The sequence below is a fragment of the Micropterus salmoides genome, unplaced genomic scaffold (assembly GCF_014851395.1).
Source record: "Micropterus salmoides isolate LMB-PRFRI ecotype aquatic unplaced genomic scaffold, ASM1485139v1 Ms_hic_scaffold_6, whole genome shotgun sequence".
Classification (NCBI taxonomy): domain Eukaryota; kingdom Metazoa; phylum Chordata; class Actinopteri; order Centrarchiformes; family Centrarchidae; genus Micropterus; species Micropterus salmoides.
Genome location: NW_024044348.1, coordinates 13,602,887 through 13,625,286, shown reverse-complemented (window position 1 = coordinate 13,625,286; position 22,400 = coordinate 13,602,887). Strand labels below are relative to the sequence as shown.

The window sequence follows — 22,400 nt, the reverse complement described above, 5'->3', positions numbered from 1 at the left end:
GATTTCCAAGCGATGCAGAATATACAAAAGAGAGTACGAAATACACTCAGTGACACATGGACATGAAGTAGCTCAGCTAAGATGGTCTGAAAATGAGGAGGTTAGCCAAACAAACAGATTGCACATGAATGACAATGAGGCACAAAATTGGTGAGAGCGGCAACAGACAACAGCAGACGCCTGAGATGCAATATTGCATGAGGGCTTTAAAATATGCAGGTAGGTTGTGAAGTAGGTTCTGAGCGCATGGGCTGCTGCTGCCACCCTGAAAACACACCCACACATCCTTCATACTCTCCTCTCTCTCTCTGTCTTTTCTCTTTGCCCCTCACTCTAATTCACTCATAAAGCCACATAAATGAAGAGAGAAGATGGACAGAATAACAGAGTGGGCAATAGAGGTTAAAGGATGAATTTCCCAGCATCTTCTGCCTCCGCCTCTGACCATCTGCCTCTCTGGCAATGGCCTTCCTCTCCTGAGGTTAAACTCTAAATTGGCAGTCAGCTAAGCAGCCACTTAGAGAGGAAGGTTCAGGTGGGTAAAATCAAATAGTTATATATGGTGTTATACACTTTGGGTAAGTGCATATTGAAAACAAGAAGAGAAGAAAATGTGGAATACTGCAAAATTGGAACGTTGCCTTCCAGCAAACAGGAATGGAAAGAGAGGTGAGGGGGAAGTAAATTGACAACTGGCAGATGGTGAATGATGAAAATTGAGAAATAAATTAGAGAACAAAATGAGAAGTACATAGGAAGGAATGAAGTGCAGGCGTAAAAGATAGAAGATTGAGGACCGTAGAAGGAGAATGTAGTGAGTGGAGCAGCAGGGAAGAAATGGAGGAGACGATAGTAACAGGCATGAAAATTAGAAATCAAGAAAGAGAAATACAAAAAGAGGGACAGGATACAAGGCCAAGAACAAAAATTACAAATAAAATAATAGCAAAACACCTTATTCTTTGTCATCGTCTCATTGAATGGCAAACAAATACATATATGTGAAGAAGAGCTTGTCTCTGAGGTAGCCTGTGGTCTTGTTCCTACACTCATGCTGAGACAGAAAATGAATACTGACAGAGACAGAAGAATAGGGGAAGAAGGAAAAAATCAAAAACAAATGTCAGGCTAGTATTAAATCAGAATCTTAAGCCAACCCTCTCATCTCACACCACACAAACAGGCGCTCTCCAGAAAGCCTAATAACTAGGATAGGAGGTTCACAATAGCCCATTTTAATTAGATTTCTCAATGCTTTTTTTTTTAATGCTAAACAGCAAGGTAAGGCTAAGACATGGTGACACTTCTAGGGTAGCGTTTAGTTTCAGTAGCAATGTGTGGCAACAACAGGCAGATTTACAACTGGACTGCCACCCAAGAATTTGGCACTAGTCCCACATTCTTATGGTTACCCCGCATTCATCCTGGCATCCCAAAAAATGGCACCCTCTAATTCTCTCTCTCTCTCTCTCTCTCTCTCTCTCTCTCTCTCTCTCTCTCTCTCGCACAAAGACATTCAATCCCGCACACAATATAATAAGCATTATGGACATCTTGTATTCGACACAGAAGCCCGACATTAATGCCAAAACACAAAAGATGTTGATTGACTTATGCATAGCCAATAGTCAAAAATATCTTGTTGAAATTTATGCTACTGACTAAAAATGGACTGATTTAATGCAGAATGAAGCCCGTTCAGTCTTTCTGTGTTTATGTGGGAGCACATATTTGCATGTGTGTGTGAGTTCGTTGGCCTGGCAGCAGCTCCTCAGAAAGTAGGACTGAGAGCCTGTTACAGCAGTCCCAGTGTGTGGCCTCCCTTGGCACACAAACACAAATTAGCTGAGGGACGACTGCTGTGGCAGAAAGCTTCTCTGCAGACAAAACCTCTTAATATTCTTTCCAAGTCCATTAAGGCCTCAAGAGATTGGCTGGGATTGATTGTTTGTGCTTGATATTACCAGGGCCTTCAAGGCCAGATCCTCGTTGAAAATTAGAGATGGCATTTGGTAAAGCCTAAGGAATTGAAAAACTAAATACAAACCTGTGCGTCATTATCATCCGCACAATTAGGAATGATGGAGGAAGCCTTCATCTAATTAGCAAATACGTGTTGCCATTTCTTTTTAGCTTAAGGGTTCATTGACAATTTGACTGGTTTTCCAAGTCACGGACTTCTAGGTTGTTTTTTATATGTCATATTTTTCTGGCAAGAGTATATCCTGTCAATTATTCAATTAGGGCAGTGACCTCTCCACACCCACTCCACCCACTCACACACACAGTTATCACACACATGCACACACAAGAAGAAAGGATTCCTTCTTATGATGCCCTGATGCAGGCACCCAGGTGCAGAATAGAAAGCTCTGACATCAAATGATGCTTTATAGTTTCCCTTTTAAACTAATGATGTCTGAAGGTTTCAAATATCAATTATTAAGAAAACAAACCAATAATAATAAAAAAGTAAATAAAAAGAATAACAATAATAATTATTATTATTATTATTGTTGTTATTATGTTACAATGCAGTAGTATTTAGAGGACAAAACATAAAGAAGTCCTTTATGACTATCAGCAAATCAGTTACCCAATCTTACATCAAATTGGATAATAATGGGCAGATTATTGAAATCTTGACTTTTCAGGATAAAATTAACCTTCTTTCACAATCAAGACTAAGAGTATACAGCCGTGCTAGCAGCTGTGTGAGGCTGTACTGCTTTGAGCTAAAAGCTAACATCAGCACGCAAACTTACTCACTCATGATAATGTTTGATAATTAGCACTAAAAAACATTCATAAACTTTCATAGCAAACTGACTGGTCCTATGCAAAAGTCACCGTAGTATGAAGTGATGAAGAATGTGTCAGCATAAGGTCATACTGAGGTTTAGACACAACTGGATGAATGGCAGTATATAGATATTCACTGTCTGGGTTAGCGTCAACTTTGGGTCTGGTCTGAAGGTTAGAACTCAGGTCAGTTTAGGGTCACATGGGCTTTAGAAATGCAGCTAACACACAACTGACACAGAATGGGTTAACCACAGTGCAATAGCCTGTTTGATAATAGGATGTGGCCATGTTAGGACTCAAGAGAAGATACATAATAGAATGTGTGTATTTGTGTGCTTATGTAAACAAGTGACAAACTGACTCTTGCTTGCACTGCATTTGACTGCATTTGGTCTCACCGTCAGAGCCATCAACACTATATGCGGTCATGATATTTCATAAAAAAAGAAAACAGTTTTGTCAAAATGGTGACTTAATTTCCGGTACAGTTCCCTTGTTTCAAGGATAGATTTTTGTGTTTCTGTCATGAAAGAAGACACAGCAAGGCAGATCAGTGCAATGCTGACAATTAATCTTGAATTCTGGAAAAGAAAAGTTGATTAATCTACAATATATGTGAAATATATAGCTATAGGCAGGCAATTTGGCTTATTTTAATAAAATGACAATGCATAATTAGCAAGATTGCTGTCCCAATAAAATATAGCTAGCATCATTGACAGAATAATATATGCTTAAAAAGACCACAGTACTCTTGCAAATCAATAATGTCCTCCCTTGTCCATGGGAGAGACGAGGCTCCAAACTGTGTGTTCCTAATCACAAAGTAAACACAAGATCAAAGAACATGGTCCTCTAAGATATTAATCAGTCCAATCTGCCCAGTGTGTTACTTTAAATCCCCTCTGTCCTGCTCTGGTTATGAATATTATCCCAGAGGCTGGCTATTAATAAGTGGACACACACACACACACACACACACACACACACACACACACACACACAAACACACACACATGCACACACTTCCTACTGTGAAGATATGGACCAGAATAAGGCAGCCACTGATCTCTATGGGTGAACAGCTTAGAGCAGTGTTGAATAAGTGTTAAGGGAATAAGGTCCCATCATCTCAGTCCCCTCAGTCACACACTCAGTCACACACATGCACATTTGTGGGCGATTCCATGTCATGTATGGCCTAGGGCAACCACAGTCCAGAGTCTGTGGTGGTGAAGGAACTTCATTGTTCCCCGGACAGAGGCTGGACTGGTTTCTGGGATACTGAAACACCCTACCAAGCAGCTATAGTTTTACATCCAGTTACGTCTGTTAGTTATTCTCTGTACTGTCTCACATGCTATATCAAACCTGAGCTTTAATTTCACGTTTTCATGTATAAATTCACTATATAAATGTGTAAATGACTTCAGCAACAGAGAAACTCCCGTAATATATTTTAACTCTGTGTTTTATGTTAGTTTCCTGCAATGATGCTAAGTGGGATAAAAAACTCAGACAACCGGAGCATACAAATCAACAGAGTGGATAAAGTTTCCCTTCCTTCCCATCTGAGCTTGCATTAGAGCCTTTTAGAGCCTAAAAGTTACAGTTGTCAGAAGAGCATCCTCCTCTCTTCTTTGCACGGCAAATGTTCCTCTCCTTGCTCTGCTACTGGAGCTCTGCATCCTGAATGTCACAACTGAAAGCAGCCATAAAGCTCATACATTAAAAAAAAAGAAGTTTCCAGGAAAAGCAGTTGTGGCAGGAAATAGAAAATAAATCTGGGTGCATATATCCATTATCAGGGCACATTATCGTCAGAGGGTAGTCTGTGGAGAGAGGGGAAACCAGGCTGGGTCTCTATGTGCACCGTGAGATAGGGGAAACCAATTTTCATCTCTTCTATACACACTACTTGATTCAGCCCTCGCTAACTCTGCACAACCAGGACTAAATCATTTCATCTAAATAAGCTAGCCAAATGTTTTACACCTCTGCATATTACTGGGTGGCGATAAGGTGCTGGTTCACCATTCCGTGCAAAGCGTCTCTTCTCTCCTCCTTTTTGCCCGCTCCATGGCCCTAACAAAGCTGAGCAGGACTGTAAGCTTCTGTGCAGGCAGGGGCTGCAGAGATAGAAAAGTGCAAAAATAAGGGCTGAGAGTATTTTAAAACCCTGCCATTTCTTATACTCTCGACAATAAAACAACAGACAAGCCATATTTTACGTTTGCGTTAAATATTCCCATGTGCAGCACCTATTTGACAGCTTATTCTCTGGCAGATTTATCACAACCCTTATCTGCTCAACTCACCAGACAAAGGCAGGGCACACAGCCTACACTGTAGCTGAGGCACAAGACAAAGCATACAATCAATACAAATCTGCTGTCTATACATTGAACAGGAGTGGGTTGACACACATGCTTCCAGCAGCCATACATCCCAACTTTTTATCTAATTAGCTCCCTGAAGAGCATTATATGTCTACTAATTCAATCATATCCCTCATTGTACTCTCCACCAGCGAAAATTGTATGCTATCAATGCTGTGTTGTTGCTCTTTGTTGTCATGATGAAGGGAATCTATTAATGATGTAGTGCAGATTTAAGGAAATATATAATTAGTCTTAACACCAATTAATCAATGTTCTTTATCCAGTTCACCATGGGAAATAATTTATACTTAATTCTATGATCTTCCACAGTTGAAACAGAAGGATCAAACCCCTCCCAATGTTAATACCAAGACAGCTAAATCTTTCATCTGGAACAAGAGATACCTACTGGAGTGAACATTACATGTTTTGAAGTTAAAGGGTCCACAGTAACAGTCTCCACTTTATTGCCAATGGAACAAATTTAGAAAGATGTGTGGGGTCGCAATCCTTAGTTTAGAAGATTTTTTTATGCAAGCTGTTTGTGCTCATAAATACAACAATAATGTGTGTTGAAATGACCCTTTTATTTCCATGTTGTTCATTACAATGTGTGTAAATGTAAATCCTTCAAAATCCCCATAAAATCATATTTATGCTTTTATTCTTAATCTAATGTGCTTCCTGTAAAAATCCATGTGGAACCAACTACCAAGTCCTAACATGACTGTATCTAAATATCATATTTATCTGCTTAAAAGGCTCAGTAGCAGGTTAATTTCAATCCTGTCAAAGATCATCATATGTCTCTTTCTCTTGGTATGAGTTTTTTTTTTATTATTATTATGCATCAAGTGTAGTACAAATGCCTGTTTCCAGGAATATCCTGCACACACTAACACAGGTTCACATATCCACACCTGGAAGCTGCCCAGTACAATAACAGTCTTATCCACTGAACAACCTTACGGGAGCAAGTGGGGGTTAAGTGCCTTGCTTAAGGGCACCCCAGTGGGGGTTTCTCTTCCCCAGTCTAATTTATCCTGCCTGTCCAAGGATCGACCCGGCAACCTTCCAGTCAAAAGTTCACTTCTATAACCTTTAGGCCACGTTTTCTTTCTTTTTGTATGGACAGTTTTATGCATATGTCAGTCTGTCTTTGGAAACATAAGGGAAATAGAAACATAACATTTGCATTAGGTTCCCAGTGGTGTGACCATGGCACCTTCCTTCAATAAAAATCTTATCTGTACAGTGTTTTAAAGAGGATGGGCATTCCCCTCACAGCAACATCCCCGCATAACTCAATGCTGTCCTGAAGGATTCTGGGCTATTAAGGGTGAAAATGAAAATAGTTCTCTTTTTGTCTAGAGTAAAATACATTTGGGGATTCAATCTGAGAAATGCACTCACCTTTCTTCATTTTCCCCCAAAAGGGAAAATATGAGTGACTAGGACCTTGTTAAGGAAAGATTACACTAGAGGAACATGTCAGTAGGACTAAACCACACTGTCGGTAGAGGGAAATATGACAGTGTATGCATCAGCAGCAGAAATATTTTTTTTTACAAGGCTCAAACTCTTGGGCTCTCTTCAAGTGTCTGACAGATCCTGATTTTAATTCAGTGTAATGGCGTCGGGCAGATGACTAATTTAGTAAAGCTCCCAGCCAACACTCTATGTTCAAAAAGCATCTATCAATTCATGGAAAGATATGAGAATGAAGCATATGTAAGCATATTCACTGAAGTCAATATGTTTGCTAAAAACTAAAGTCAGCGATTCAGCCTACTTTAAAAGAAATATCACATTAGAGACTCCTTATCTTCTGTTGTTCTGGTTATTCCTGTTCAAAAGTCAACCTAACCTCAAAGTTATCAGATAACTAGCAGTTGCTCTATTTTCATATTTGCTTTATCAAATTTTTTTTCATTCTTTTTTCTGTCTAGATTGTTCTGAATATATGATGTTTACTGTTGATTCCATATTTGTCAAAAAATATACAACATGTCAAAATATAAGAACATCGTCATTTTAACCTTTAACCTCCTGACTTCAGTCTTTAGTGTGCACAGGAAAGCTGCATACAGCCCTTTACAAACACATACTCACATTTATAGAAATGCTATCTCTCCTGTATATACTGTACACAGACCTTTATGACTGCAAAGGGGGTGATGCTACACTGTTTGGAGCTTTAATTTTTTCAGCACATTAGATGTCTCTACAGTGTCACAGAGTTCAATAATATTTATAAATGTGCACTGTTACAGATTCTAATGCAAATCTAGCCTATATATTGTCCCCCAAATTGTACAGTAACATACAGTATCTATACTACCAAGTAATAAGAAGTGGAATGTAATCAATTACATGTACTCAATTACTGTTCTTGAGTACAATTTTGGGGCATTTATACATTTCAGAGGCAAATACTTTGATTTTTCCCGGTTACTTTTACAAATTATTATTTTACAAACAAAACAAGTCATGCATTGCAGGAGATTAAACTACAATATATAAAAATAGTTCAAATCAGCACTTCCAACCCCAACCTCTCCTTTCTTTAATTATTACTACTTTGAGACTTTGCTTGAATGCTGGACTTTTACCTGTAATGGAGTATTTTTACCTTGTATTTCCTTTAACTTCTGCAAGTGAATCATATGTTTGACCACCAACAGGTCATCAATCACCTTTATTGGCTTACTATACATACCAATGCATAATGGCTATGCATAATGAAACAAGAGATCCTTTGATGATATTGCTGGTGGAAGACTACCGACATTAGTCTGTTTTCTGTCCAAACAAGGTTAAAGTGACACGTGACATCAACCCTGTGTGGATAATTGATGGCATGGATGTTATGCTTTGTCATGTGAACTCAATTTCATGATGACAAAGTTGTACAACAGAACAATGTGAACACAGGGCTTGCTGAAAAGCCTATGTATGCTTATTACATTGTATACACAGGTTTTGTGTGTAACATCTACACAGACTTAAATGCACCTGATCTGCTAATCGTTTCATCACTGGCAAAACTTAAATGCTACATTTTGCCACAGGTATGTTAATTGAAGAAATGCTTTGTACAGAAACAGGACTAAGCCCTATCGTGGATTCCACAAAATTTGGAAATCTGGCCACATGAGATTGGGAGACACAGACCACAGACAACATATTCTGAAAATGTTCAGAGATGCAATACTAGCATTGCGCCCCCCCCCCCCCCCCCTCCCCCCCCTTTTTTTTTGGAAAGGACAGGTAATATGATTATACTTCAGGTCAGAAGTCAGGTTTCAAATTCCAGTCAGTTGGTGCACACAGCTTTTTCAAAGTGACCGTATAGATGAGGTCAAACTTTAAAGCCTATATTTATTTATTTACACCCCCCCCACCCCACACACACACACACACACACACACACACACTCATATGAAGACTAAGCTCTGCTTCTGGCTTTAAAACGGAGTGGACAGATTAAGCTGAGTTAGGCCTACTTTCCATAGATGTGTTGGCGCGGCACTTTGAAATCCACACTCTGCCCCTCTCTCATTCTGCAAAAAACAGTTAAGAGGTGACACATCTTTACTTCTTAAACTGAAAGGTTGCTGGAGATTAAGAAATGAAAGTATCAGTAAAAAAAAAAAGGCAGTCCTTGCAAGAAAAAAAGAACATTTTGAGTGTATTACTGTCTGTTATGATGGTGCTGGTGCTGATGATGGTGATGAAGATGATGATGTTGTAGGTTAGGCAATTCCAGTTGATAATTCCAATGTTGTTATTACTGTAGATACAAGATTGACATTCAAATTTTATGATGCTGGTTTCTGCTGTTAATTTGCTGTTCAGCACTACATGTATTCTTGCATACCTGATGTGACTAAGTGATGTTCAGTTACTTGGTTTAATTTTCCAAGAATGAGGACACAACGTGCAGGAGTACTTTAGGACTAAGTTTTAAGATATTACCATAGAGAGAGTTTTGGGGATATGTTTTTCTGTTTATCCTTCTTACTTAGTCAGACAAACTCATGAAAGACTTTTTATGTTCTTTGAAGTTATGTTAAACAATTATCCTCATTTGCTCACAGCCACGTCAGATGAGTACAAACATATTCACACTGTCTATTCTAAATTTCTAAAAGTATCTCTAAACTAACACAGTGGATGGATTGTGAGTAATTGTGAAAGCAGTTTTTGGTTGTTGTAATGATTCCTCCTGTCCATTCTTGTGAAGACATCCTTTCTTAGTACTTCAGTGTAAGAGATGGAGGACACGGAGGCACTTTAGCACTATAAGGACTGTAACTTTGGAAGATACCAACATAAATGTCAAACTGACTTCTGAAGCCTCATATTAGCTTCCGCTGAACTTCAGCATGCATTTTTGCAGGAAACAACGACTTTGGACTTTATGTTTTGAACAGTAGGAATCATTAGTGACCAATAACTCTCTAAGTTAAGTATCAGCATGTGAGTTTTGTTTAAAAATAGACTTCAGAAAACATATAATTTAATACCATAGGCTAACCAGTGCAACATTACATTCTGAGAATCAGATATTTGAGAGCAGCTGCTAACTTGATGCCAATGAGGTTCATGTATTTAGGTCAGTAAGGCTAAACTCAACATTCATAAAGACATTGATGTGACTTTGTGAACCTCTTTAAATCAACTTTGAATTAAAAATTCTCTTTCACTATAAGTGAATTACCACAATGGCTGTGTGTCAGTGACTTTGTGTGCCTCATTTCAAATATTGGATTCAGTCACAACGGAAAATCTGTTTGCTTCTTAAAATACACAACTTGGCATTATAATGAGTCGAAGCACTTGTTTACGGGCAAATGCTGATTAGAACTGGTTCACACATGGTGGCCTGACTGAAACACATCCCAGTTTATACATAATGTCTTATCACAACATCACAAAAGGAGAACAAATGGACGAATTAAAAACAAGAAAGAAATGATCTCTTTGAAACATTTATTATGAAATTATAAAGATAGAATTGCACTGTTCAAATAAAGCTTTTAAAACAGAAGAAGAGTTGCAGTGTACTGAATAACTGGCAGAGTTTATTTCAGATGTAATTAATGTATACCCAACAATAAAAAAAAAGGAAAACGAGAAAGCAGGGCAAATAAATAAAACAAAAGAAAAATAAAACAAGTCCATTATTTTTTACCACAGCACATTAGGCAAGATTACCAGGAGTTCAATTTACATGAAACATCTCATATATACAAGAAAGATTTACATCGATGAGGGTTACAGAGTCTTTGTGAGCTATGGGGCCCAGTGGCAAAGAAGTCAATGGCAGTCACATTTCAAGTCAAGTGTGGCTCTTTGCTTGAGGGGGGTTTTGGCTGGCAATGCCATTATCACAACTATTAGTCTAGACACTGGCACACACTAGTGACAGAGCAGCGGCCTGTGTGCCACTTGACACAACAACCCAACGACAAGAACACATCTCCCTCTGGGTTTGTCATGTCAGGACATACAGCACCTCTTTGCCCATCTTTTACGCCCCCCCCCCAATTTCTCTCTGACGACAGAGGGTAGTAACAGGAAAAAAGTGGGGGTATGTGCCGAACACAAAAGCACCCTCATCTGTCACAAATGATCAAAAGACAAAGGTGAACACACCCTTGGTGATTTAACATTGCATGTATCGGCATTGACCCCGATAAAACATGGGTGATAGGTGTGGGCTGGAGACAGGGAAGAAAAGGAGTGGGTGGAGGGGCCAAGTGAGGCGTGGAAAGTAGAGATGGGTTGTTAGGGTGGGGTTGGGGGGGGGCATTCAAGCAATGAAGTAGCATCATAACTTCATCTTTTTATATCATTTTTTTGTAGACAAGCAAGTAGTCAAGAAACATTTTCTTCCACCCTCTACTCTTATATTTAAGGTAATTTGAGAGAATTCAGTTGAGTTGTTGATACAATAAGTGTTTTAAGCTGCAGTTTGTTTTTTTCTCATCATGCAGTGTTTGTAAAAATATGAAGCTAGTATGTCAACTTGATTGATTGCCTTAGAAAAATGGGAAATGTATTTTGTGGATTAGTGAAAACATGGGAGATGAATTAAGTAATGACAGTCCCACAAAAGCCAATGACTTTGGTTTTTGTGCATGCAAAACATTAACTTCACAAAGCAAACCCCCTGAAGATTGATCATCAATCAATTTGCCTTGAGAAATTGCAGAAATGGATGATGAATTTGAGATGAATGGGTTGCCAGCCAAACGTGATGGACAAAGAACAAACCAAGAGAGAGAAAGAAAAAACTCATATGCACACACGTAAAACTGTGACAATGACAATATTTGTCATTATCAAATTTGTATTGTATGTGTTTCACAGAATAAAACAGTGTAATGATGAGGAAAGGTATCTCAACACATGTATGAAAATGGTTAAAACAAATGTGAAAATCAATAAAATATTCACACAAAAAAATCAAATGTAATTCCTGGTAATTTGCCATTATCTGTGTTTTGGCAATCCTGTCCCTGACAACAAAGAAAGAAAATAAACAAACAAACAAAATAAAAGGCTACAAATAAATATATAAATATATTAAAAATCAGTAGCACTTTTTTCTCAACAGCGGAAAATAAAAACATATAAATGAACTCCACAGTTCAGCCAGTGTACCAACAGGGAGCTTTGATTTATTTTGTTGTTTTGTGCAGACAAAACTGGATCCCCCTTGGGGCAATAATCTACTCTGGTAGTACTCACACCCACTACCTTAGTATAGCCCACAATCCATTTCCTTTTACCCACCTAGACTTAGAGGACATGACAAGTTCTTTAAAGAAATACAATGTTCTCTGCAGTAAAGAGCACTGCAAATCCTCCACTGATGATTTAAAGCTTTGATAGAAACTTCACTCACAGACTTATTGGCTTACGATCTCCTGATAGCTACATTTGTTTTGAGGATCTGCTACATTTTACTCAATAAGAGTATGCGGTACAGGTAATTCTTCTTGCATCTACCAGTTGGTAAATCATCAAACTGATGTTGGTAACAGAACGAATTCTAGATTATGCAGAATTTGCTCATAGATTTGGTAAATTAATGTCTTTGTAGTTATTCATCCAATTTAAGCATTTATTCAGGGGCACAGAAACAATGACACTTTACAAAGTTAGTGTCCTTATTTACAAGAAAATGTTTATATCAACTGGAACATCTTCAGTCAGTACAGTATAAGAGATCACAAACACAATAACCCAAAGATGTGACAGGTTAGCTGAGGAGAAGGATGCATGATCACAGTCGGCAACAATCACTGGCCTCTCTCCATCTTCCTCTTTCATACCGCCAAACTCTGTGTCAGCACAACCCAGAAGACATTGCAACAGACTTTTCCCCTCAGGTGCAACATTGTCATAGTTCATTAATCTTCTCAAACTTCTCCTGGTGCCATCAGCCCCCGTACGTACTACTAATCCCCTTATTAATGTGGCAAATGAACCTGCACAAGAAGGACGACTCCCCCAAGGCTCCATAATTACAATGGTCTGTACAAACTCCTGTTTGCATAGAATGTCCATTCATTAAATGCACTGACAAGACAACACCAGGAATACTCTGCGAAAGATTCCCTGTTCTTCCTCGCAGCTTGTTCTCCCATCCTGCATGCTAAACTGAATACTACATCTACTGTAATGTTTAATGGACTGCTCATTTTTTTGTGACTGATACTGTAATACAAGTCTGTTTTTATTGTAGCAGTCACAATGATTAGGAAAACGATATGTGAGTCGGATGCACACAGAAAAATTCAACAAAATTGAGATCGGACTGATTTGGATTCAACCTAATATGCATATGTTATAGTTGTCCTGTATTGTTGTTCTGTATGTGCTGTTAGTATAGTGAAGCTGAACAAAAAGAAGCTGTTTTACTGTGTCCCCAGAGCTAAGGCATGATTTGTGGTGCAGAGCACATCAGAGTAGTATGAACTGTAGGTACACACTTCTTTTCAGTGTTTGCATATTTTCTTAGATGCAAGAAAAACACTGATAACCCACAGCAATTAAGTCTTCTTGCACACAAGATGTTCAGGCCAAATAGTTGTGCAACTGAAAGCCCTATCTAAGGCCCACAATTGTGTATCCTAACATACAATGTATATTACCATAACAAAGTGGGGATGTGAGAAGAGGGTGCATCTTGTGTATCTGCAAGAATGTATACATTAATCTATATATGCTTGCTAACTCAGCACAGAATAAACTGCCTTATTTTTACATTCATCATTCTATTTACATTAAAGGTTAATGGTGAAGAGTGAGAACTTAAAGTATGGATTGTAATCGATTAAGCATGATGTTTCATACACCACTGTAGTGACTACTTACAAAAAATCATATTCATGTGCATAACGTGAGCCTTGGGATCTGATGTACAGTACATGGTTAATGCATAGCCACTGGGCTCATGTTATGTTCGTGAACCACATATCTACCTCCCCATAAGACTACTGAAAGGAAGAAAGGAAGACTGATGGTGAAACGGCTATGATTACACTTGGTTTCTTAGATGCTTGTGTTGCCTTGTGAAACTAGGACAGTGTTTTCATGCTTTTCTCCTCAGTGTTGTTTACACTAATGTAGGTCCCTGGAGGCTAAATAATAAGTGGGAAAAAAGAAAGGATAGGCAAGGATTGCTCCTATTGCTATGAGCAAAGTTTGGGGTCTCTATAAAGCTGATTTCACTAGGCATTTGTCTGTGATGACACTGTTGTAGATGTCTGCTATTTCTATTCCCTATGTTCTATATTCTCTGAGAGGAAGACACCATTGAGACCTTCATGCTTTGCTATTGTTCTCAACCTCTTTCTCTCTGCCTAGTTGTTTATAAATTTCCTTTCAGTTTCCTTATGTATTGATTGGTGCTGATGTTGCATAGAAGTGACTCTTGCGAACTGGAACATAATGGCTTTTCAATTTTTGGAGAGAAGGTCAATTTAAAAAGCTATTCCCCTTTGCTTTACACATTTCTTTCTCTTGAACATCCTCTTTCATTTAACGGCTAATTTGATGTCAACTTCAGGCAAAAATCTGTGATTGATGATGGTTTGTTACTCAAAAAGCAACAATGTAAAAGCTGAACTTAACATCATTCTATCATACATTTTTACAATGCTTTATATGATGTAACAATCCAGCACCTTACTGAACTTTTCAATATACTGCATCAAACCACATATTCCAACTGAAAAATAACTGTTATTAACTTTAAATGACACTGATTTGAAATATTTTAATAATGCAGTTATCTTTTTCCAAAGCGGTCCTACTCTGTGGGAAATATGATATGATATGATAATCCAATGATATTACCTTTTGGATATACTGTCTGTTTAAAGATTCACTCAAAGGTAATTGGTATTTTTTGGCTTTTACTTTTTTTGAAATTACAGCTAATCCCCTCTGTGCTTTTATTCGATACGCAGATGGAATTCAAAAAATGAAAGGGACATACTGGATGAGCTTCAACTTGTCAATTCTCATGAAATGCTGATGTCATTCACATGTCAATACAAATGGCTGCATTGTGCAAAAACAATCAAAATATGGATGTAATTGATAACATACCCCGATTTGTAAGATATGTCAGTGCAGTCTAATCACATTACCACAATCAATAACTGCCATTTAACCTCAAATCTGTAGTGGGACCCGCACCAGTGAGATGTTTTGGAGTAATTATGATTGAGATGTGCTATGATAACTAGATGAGTCTTTATTGCAAATCTCCAAAGATAGATTTTAGCTAATAGTGTAAAGGTAGAAAATGAGCTTTTCTTCTAATAATAACGAAATGGAGACAAGAACGTCTACCCTTGTGTGGCATCATTAGTTCATATTCTTTTGAGTAATTCATAGGTATCGCTAAAGGGAAGGATATCTCACTTCCACTGACATTTTATGGCAGTGGATTTTATCTAGATCTAAATTATATTATTTAATCAATTATTTAAACACATTTGATTAAGAATTTGTGAATTGTATGACATGGTCATAGGATGTGATGTTTATAGGACAAGTTTCATATTGCAATTCTAAAAATAAAGATGGTTGAAGATGGTTAGATTGGCAACACTTAACTGAACGGCCTGTGTCATTAAGGAATGAAAAGAAAGTAGAATTAGACTGCACGAGTTGAGTTAGTTTCAGCCCTCAGTTTCTATAAGGATTACATTTATGCTACACACAAGTTTCTAGAAAAATATCGATTAAATTGTAAAGAGGAACACGTGTGAGCAAAAGTATCTGCAACAGTACATTATTCATATTACCGATGGCACTATATAGAACACCCTGCCTCTGTTTGTGTGCGTCTTTGAATCATTTGTCAGAATTATTGATTCCAATAAATCTTGGGTGGAATTGTGGGATGACTGAGCGAATCAATGGAGTTGGGCTTACAGTATAGTGTCATATCTCATGTGTCCTCCTCTAGGGTTGAATCCCCCCGCCGCCAACACCACCACCCATTTCATCGCCTTTTCTTGTGTCTCGCTCACACACATCACCAACCACACTCATACTCGTACTCGCACACCCACACACCAAGGGCGCCTGGTAAATGACGGCAAACTGAATGCCTCTTTTGACTGCTACCTTTCACACAGAAACACATTAAAAGCAACCCCAGATGCAGTGACCCGGAGGTATGCATCGATAGGAGTCGCACAGTGTCACCCCTGTAATTCCACTCTCTCTTCCGGATAGATCTTATCACTCACATCTCTAACTGCCATTATCAATCTTCCCTGTGCAGCCTCTACATCATTAGGCGAGAGTATTACACTAAGAACACCAACATAGGTTTCGCTCCTTTCTTCTCCTCCCTTGCATTTATAAGTCCACTGCAGGTTGGCGTAGTGCCAGGCTGTGCCGTGCAGCGCAACACTGCCACCTAAAGGTTCAGTACCACCACCCATCAAGCCTAACCAACTGACATCCCTCTCACTCTCTGCCTACCTTTTCCCCTCTGCACTCTTCTCTGCTATTTGTCCATGTGTGTTCCATTAGATTAGAACTGTGTGTTGTGTAGTGCTGCTTTATTAGCAGAAAAATTAATAAGGCTTTGATAAAAAGCAGCATGGATTACGTTGAAATTTGAGGCTCATTATTGGCTAATCCTTTTTGAATTGGATGTGTATCAAGTTCCAGACAAGCTTCACTCAGTTCGCTAGTGTGCTTTGAGAGGAGGCATTTAATTCAAGCTTAGAAGATGTGGCAAAGCCTACAGTGACATTCACAATATCGCCGCAGCAGCCTAATTATTGACTGTTGTTAATGCTGCAGGTGTTGAAAAGGTCTTTTGTGATATTACAATACACACCAAAACAAAGAAACAAACAAAAAAAACATGAAAACACTCAAGAGTTTTATGAGGAGAGAGGTGAAAAGTCAGCTAGTTTTTTTAAGAATGTGTGCAGCATTTATCTATGATGAAAACAGTAATCTGAGTAGATAGGCAAGAAAAAAATGTTTCTTTCACAAAGAACATTGAGTCACAATTAATGTTATTTTGGTACATTTTACCAGTGATCTAACCTGGGTGCTGAATAGACAAAAAAAGGTAAGGCAATCACTCACCAACTTGCATTTTGTTAAATATGAATTAAATATATATTATTGACAAAACATTGTCTATAATTATTCCCCCAAAATGATGCACGTGAGTCCATAATCAACTCCATTAATTAGCAGTTGTTCCAAGTTACTTTTTGTCTTTTTTTCATTTGATAAGTTTGAGAAACAGTGGAACTTGCTGAATCAGTATGACTCCTGTACTCTTTTCTGTTTCTTCACAGTAACTTAGAGTGAGTCTCTAATCTAGACTGGCCCTTTAGCACTGTGGAACGGGGCAGTTATAGGCAGTACTTATAGACCAGTAAAAGTGCTCTTTTACCTGCTGTCTGGTGTGCATGGGCGCCTTCGTCTTGAACCCTCCTTGGGAGCTGCACTCTGAGGCACTGAAGTGGTCGGAGCTCGTGGAGGACCTCTTGGAAAGGGTGTCACAGCCCCCAACAAATGTGTTATCCAATGGGAGCTCCTGAATCACGTGATGCTTCTTCACTGAGACTGGCGTGTCAGCCTTGAGGTGGAAGGCTGATTGTGGCGAGGCGGACTTGTAGTGCCGGGCCAGGTCTGGGCTGCTAGGTTTGAAGGTTGTGGTGGGTGTGGCATTCCAATCAAAGCGTCCAATCCCTTGCTCCTCCAGCTCAGTGGGCAGGCTGATGGTTCCGTTAATTGGCTCATGGGCCGGATCGTCAGGTTTGTTCCCCTCAATGGTGACAAAGTTGAGCAAGGAGCTTTTTGGGGATTTCCTTTTCTTGCGCTTTTTCTTCTTGTTCTGCTTGTTCTCTGTGTTGGGTGACATCCACTCGGCCCCCTGTTTTTTCCTCTGTGCGGCTTTGAACCTTGAAGCGTGGCGGCATCGTAGCAGCACAGTGACAAAGATGACGATGATCACCACTAAGGCGCCAGTAACGAAGGCTATCATTATGGTTAAATAGTCACCACTTTGATAAGTTTCACTGCTTTCACCAATGTTTCGGTCAATTGGTGTCTCCATGGTGCGTCGGATGAGATCATAAATGAGTGTTGAGTTGCCAACAGTGTCATTGACATACAGAAATACCAGCACCAGAGTATGGAGAGATTTGGGATAGCCCAGGTCACTGATATTGACCACTAATCTGTGTAAGCCAATGTCAGTCACTGCTGGTTTTTCCTCCAGGGTAATATTCCCTGTGACAGGGTCAATTCTGAACAGACCTTTGTTGTTCCCACTCACTATGGTGTATTTTAGCTCTGCATTCATCCCTGTATCCCCATCTACAGCAAACACTTCTGCTACCACAGATCCTGGGATAGAGGAGAGAGGGACGAGCTTGAAAGATGTGTTGGAGGGGGGGTAGATGACGATGGGGGTGTTGTCATTCACATCGATGACATTGATGGTCACCTTGGCAGCTGAGGAGCAAGGAGGCCTGCCACTGTCTACAGCCCTGACATCAAAAGTGTAGGAGCTCTGTTGCTCCCTATCAAATGACACATTAGATTTTATCACCCCAGAGTAAGGATCCAGTATAAAGTTCTCATTGTCATTCAGTATGGAAAGAGAAACAGCAGCATTTTCTCCAGCATCTGAATCTGTCACAGTTATCACCCCCACAGTGCTGTATTTGGGAAGATTCTCAGACACAAAGAACTGAAAGTGGTTATGTGTGAACTTAGGGTTGTTATCATTTTCATCCAGCACAGTTACAATAACGGCTGCCTGCGTTTGCAGGGGGTGTCCCGTTATCTCTTGCCGTTACAGTGAAGAGAAACCGATCCTGATCCTCCCGGTCAAAAACCCTGGATGCAGTCAGGACCCCTGTTTTGCGGTCGAGATCAAAGAATGATGCATTTGGTCCCAGCTGATAAACTATCTCTGCATTTTTCCCACTGTCTTCATCTGTGGCGCTAAGAGTAGTAAGAAACAGGTCGCGTTTGTTGTTTTCCATAACAGCCAGCTCAATAACTGGCTGAGTAAAAATAGGCGGGTTGTCATTCTCATCCTCCAGCCTCACTCTTACCAAGGCAGTCTGATTCAAGCTTGGTTTTCCAGAGTCGGAAGCTACAATTTTAAAGTTGTATTCCTTGGTCCCTTCATAGTCAAGCAGTGCAGATGTCTCTAACAGATACTGGTTGTCATATACGGCTTTAAGATGGAAGGGCACATCCTTCTCTATGAAACAAATGACCTTGCCATTGATGTCAGTGTCTTTGTCTGACACCGTGATGAGAGCTATCTTGGTATTTATGGGATCCTTCTCTGAAAGGAAAACAGTGCCGTTAATGGGACTGATTATGTATCTCAGGTCAATATTAGGTGGATTGTCATTAACATCAGTCACGTTTATGTTAACAGTAGCTCTGGCAGGACTAGAGCTTCCATCAGTAGCTAAAACAGAGAGCTTATGAATAGCAGTCTCCTCTCTGTCCAGAGGCCTCTGCACTGTAATAAGGCCAGATGTTGTATTTAATGCGAAGAGTCTTTTAGTAGAAGGAGACACCTGAGTCCCAAAGACATAACGTATCTCTGCATTTCCCCCTATGTCTGCATCTGTGGCCTGAAGCTGCACAACAGACGTGCCGATAGGGGAGTTCTCTGGTATATGCACCTCTATCTGACCCTCTTTAAACACTGGTTTGTTATCATTGACATCTGTTACTGTGACTTGAAGAATGGCAGTGCTGGATTTCTGTGGACTGCCACCATCCTCCACTTTGATCTTCATCACATATGTATCCTTCTGCTCTCTGTCCAGATTCTGCTGCACAATGAGCTGGGGCCACTTCTCCCCCTCAGGCGTCTCTACTATGTCTAAGCCGAAGGCACTTTGCCCGTTGATCAGCTCGTATTTGTGGACACTGTTGGGGCCAGTGTCTGGGTCAGTGGCAGAAGGAATAGCAAAGCGGCTGTTAATGAGCGTGTTCTCTGGGATGGAGATGTTGATCACAGGGGACGGGAACATGGGGGCATTATCATTTGTGTCTTTGACAATTATTTTGATCTTAATCAGCCTGAAATAATCATTAGGCAGGATGACCACTTCAATTTCAAAGGAGCACTCGCTGTCCTCAAACGAGGGACCGGGGCACAACTTCTCCCTGTCGATTCTGTTTGATGTTGTGAATATCTCGCCAGTGCTGCTCAGAACACGGACCAGTGGGTTATCTCCTGCTTTGGAGACGAGCCGGTACACTAGATTAGCACTTGCTCCAGTGGCAGCATTTGTATGGGAAATGTTTAGGTCCTTTGGTATGTTTCCAATGAGGACATTTTCTTGCAACTCCTCTCTGATGGGGTAGATAAGCTCTTGGGCTATTGAAGGATCTAGCCATATGCAGGCAAGCAGGGAGCCCAACAGGTAATAGTCTTTTAGATCCATGACAGTGTGAATGTGTTTCCAGCCTTCACAACTTAGAGGTTTCTTTCTATGCAACGTTGTTACAGGCAGTGGCTCTTTGCATGTGATGGCAGGAATCTTCCACAGACAAACCTATGAATACATGACATACATGAGTTTCCCTTCTGTGAAACAACTTTACTGTGCACAGTAATTAAATTAATTAAACAGACAACCATCCCCTCCTCATTAAAGTCAGCTATCTTGTCCACTTTCTTTTTAATGATTCACTATTATATGTGCCCAAAGGCCTTAATCAACAATTCATAGAAAAACAAATCTACAAAACACTGCAGTAACCATTTAGGCAGCCAGTCATTTCTGTTGCTCCGTTTCTAAATCCTCTACATTTTATGGTCACTAAGAATTCTCAGCGCCTCAAACCCCCACGGCCACAAAACTTCACAACAGATTAGACAGTCTTATTAATTTTTACACTTAAATTGCCAAAATTAAAGCGCTGTGTGTGGGCTCCTAAACGAATGAATACGCATGAATGAAGCCTACAAAATAAGCTCAGTCAGATTTTCAATTCTTAGTGGGCAACTGAGACCTATTCTTATCGTACATACCCAAATCCGTTATAGCGCAGGAGAAAAACCGGAGTGTGTCAGCTCATAGTCTTCTCATCCAATGTGCCTGCGAGCTTATTCGGGTAAAGATATCCTTCTCAGTCAGATCAAGCTTTGGGTCTAAGAAAGAGGGGAAAAAATTATCGCCCCGCAGGAGTAATCAGACTCAAGAAAAGGTTTTAGGTAAAAGCAGCTGGTCACACAAACTGGAGTAAATTAGAGGCTGCATATGTCGCAGTTCCGTTTTTCCCATTTAACTTCAAGAATGGACAGCGTCTAATTGTGCGACCTGCGGTTATTGCGGTGATCAGCGTCGCTCTCCAGCAGACACAGCCAGGTGGTCAGTGGTTTGCGGTGTCTTCCATTAGAATGGGTCCCAAAATCAATGCTCATCTCCCGTACACTTCCCGAGAAAACCGGCGTTTCCTTACACCCCCGGCTACCTGTTAAGGTGAAGGCGCAGGCGAAGTGAACGCAAGAAGAGACGCTGGTGTCCTGTCATGTTTCAAGTTCACTGAGCTCCATCAATGATCAGCCGGCGTAGACAAGGTTAAAAAAAGATCACGAAGGCATTTATGCAAAAAAAAGAAGGCGAAATCTCAGAGTCGATCCACTTGGAAATGCCAACCTTAATATAAAGGCTGTTCAGTGTGACACCGATGCGCAGCGTGTATGTGTCGTTTATCCTTGCACTCTCACTCCCAGAGCAGAATATCTTGCACTAACTCTGTGTAAACCCATAGGAGGGGTGGTGAAGTACACCACACCAACGCCCCCCAACCCCGCCGACCCTCGTCATTGGACACCGCCCATCTCTTTCAGTGGCGTCGACAGCCCGAGCAGCAACAGGATTGGCCCGAAGTCACGTCACTTAATGCAGACCGGAGGGTTTGTCCGCGGTGAGATGCTCCGTGAAGATGCTGCAGGCTGCAGAGACGCTTAACCAAAACCCTGAGGCTAGAGGGGGATGATGATGATGACGACGGTGATGATGAAGAAGCTGCTAGTGCTGATGATGATAATGTTGTCCTCTATGGCTTTTACACTGTGGATGATTATATAAAAGCAGATAGCAGTCATTGGCTCTGAAGGGACGCATCAAAACGCATAAACCAACCTGTTAGGCTGTTGTCAGGTAGGCTACACTAATTGGGGTGAACATAAAAAGCCACAAGACTGAAGCACATTAAAGAAGAAGCACTGCAACGGTTTCCAAGAAAAAAAACACAGGCATATACAATACAAGCCTTGTGTGAGAGTCACTAATAATTGCACTCTAGACAGAGAAGCCGTTGTCTAAGCATGTTTGCACAGGGTGCATATTCACGCTCTGTACGCCACACTTGGCACCCTGCAGCCAGTCATCAGCATTTGTCGTTAGAAATAACCTTGAGAGTTATCCCTATCATATGGAGCGAGCTTTTTGTGTAATGGGTGAATTACATATCTTTTTAAGTATACTGCCTAGTGCTAGAGCTGTGATGATCTAAGGAGGCTGTGATGTGACTTTGGAATTGCCCATAACCGCAGATGATCTTACTTGACAAGTTTCAAAGCAACACGAGGGGGCTGAACTGCGTTAACTGAGCCGAGAAACCCCAAAATAATATGTCAGAAGTGACACGAGGTAA

General features: G+C 40.2%; 1 protein-coding gene across 1 annotated transcript in view; it reads right to left on the bottom strand.

Moving 5' to 3' along the window:
- The window catches only part of LOC119890648 (protocadherin-9), a 232,708-nt gene extending 211,215 nt beyond the window's left edge, over positions 1-21,493 (bottom strand). Inside the window, 3 exon segments of the mRNA XM_038702007.1 lie at positions 17,146-18,529; positions 18,531-20,290; positions 20,770-21,493. Of these exon segments, the coding sequence (XP_038557935.1) occupies positions 17,146-18,529; positions 18,531-20,179 (3,033 nt within the window). The 5' untranslated portion in view covers positions 20,180-20,290; positions 20,770-21,493.
- Between the last annotated feature and the right edge of the window lie 907 nt (positions 21,494-22,400).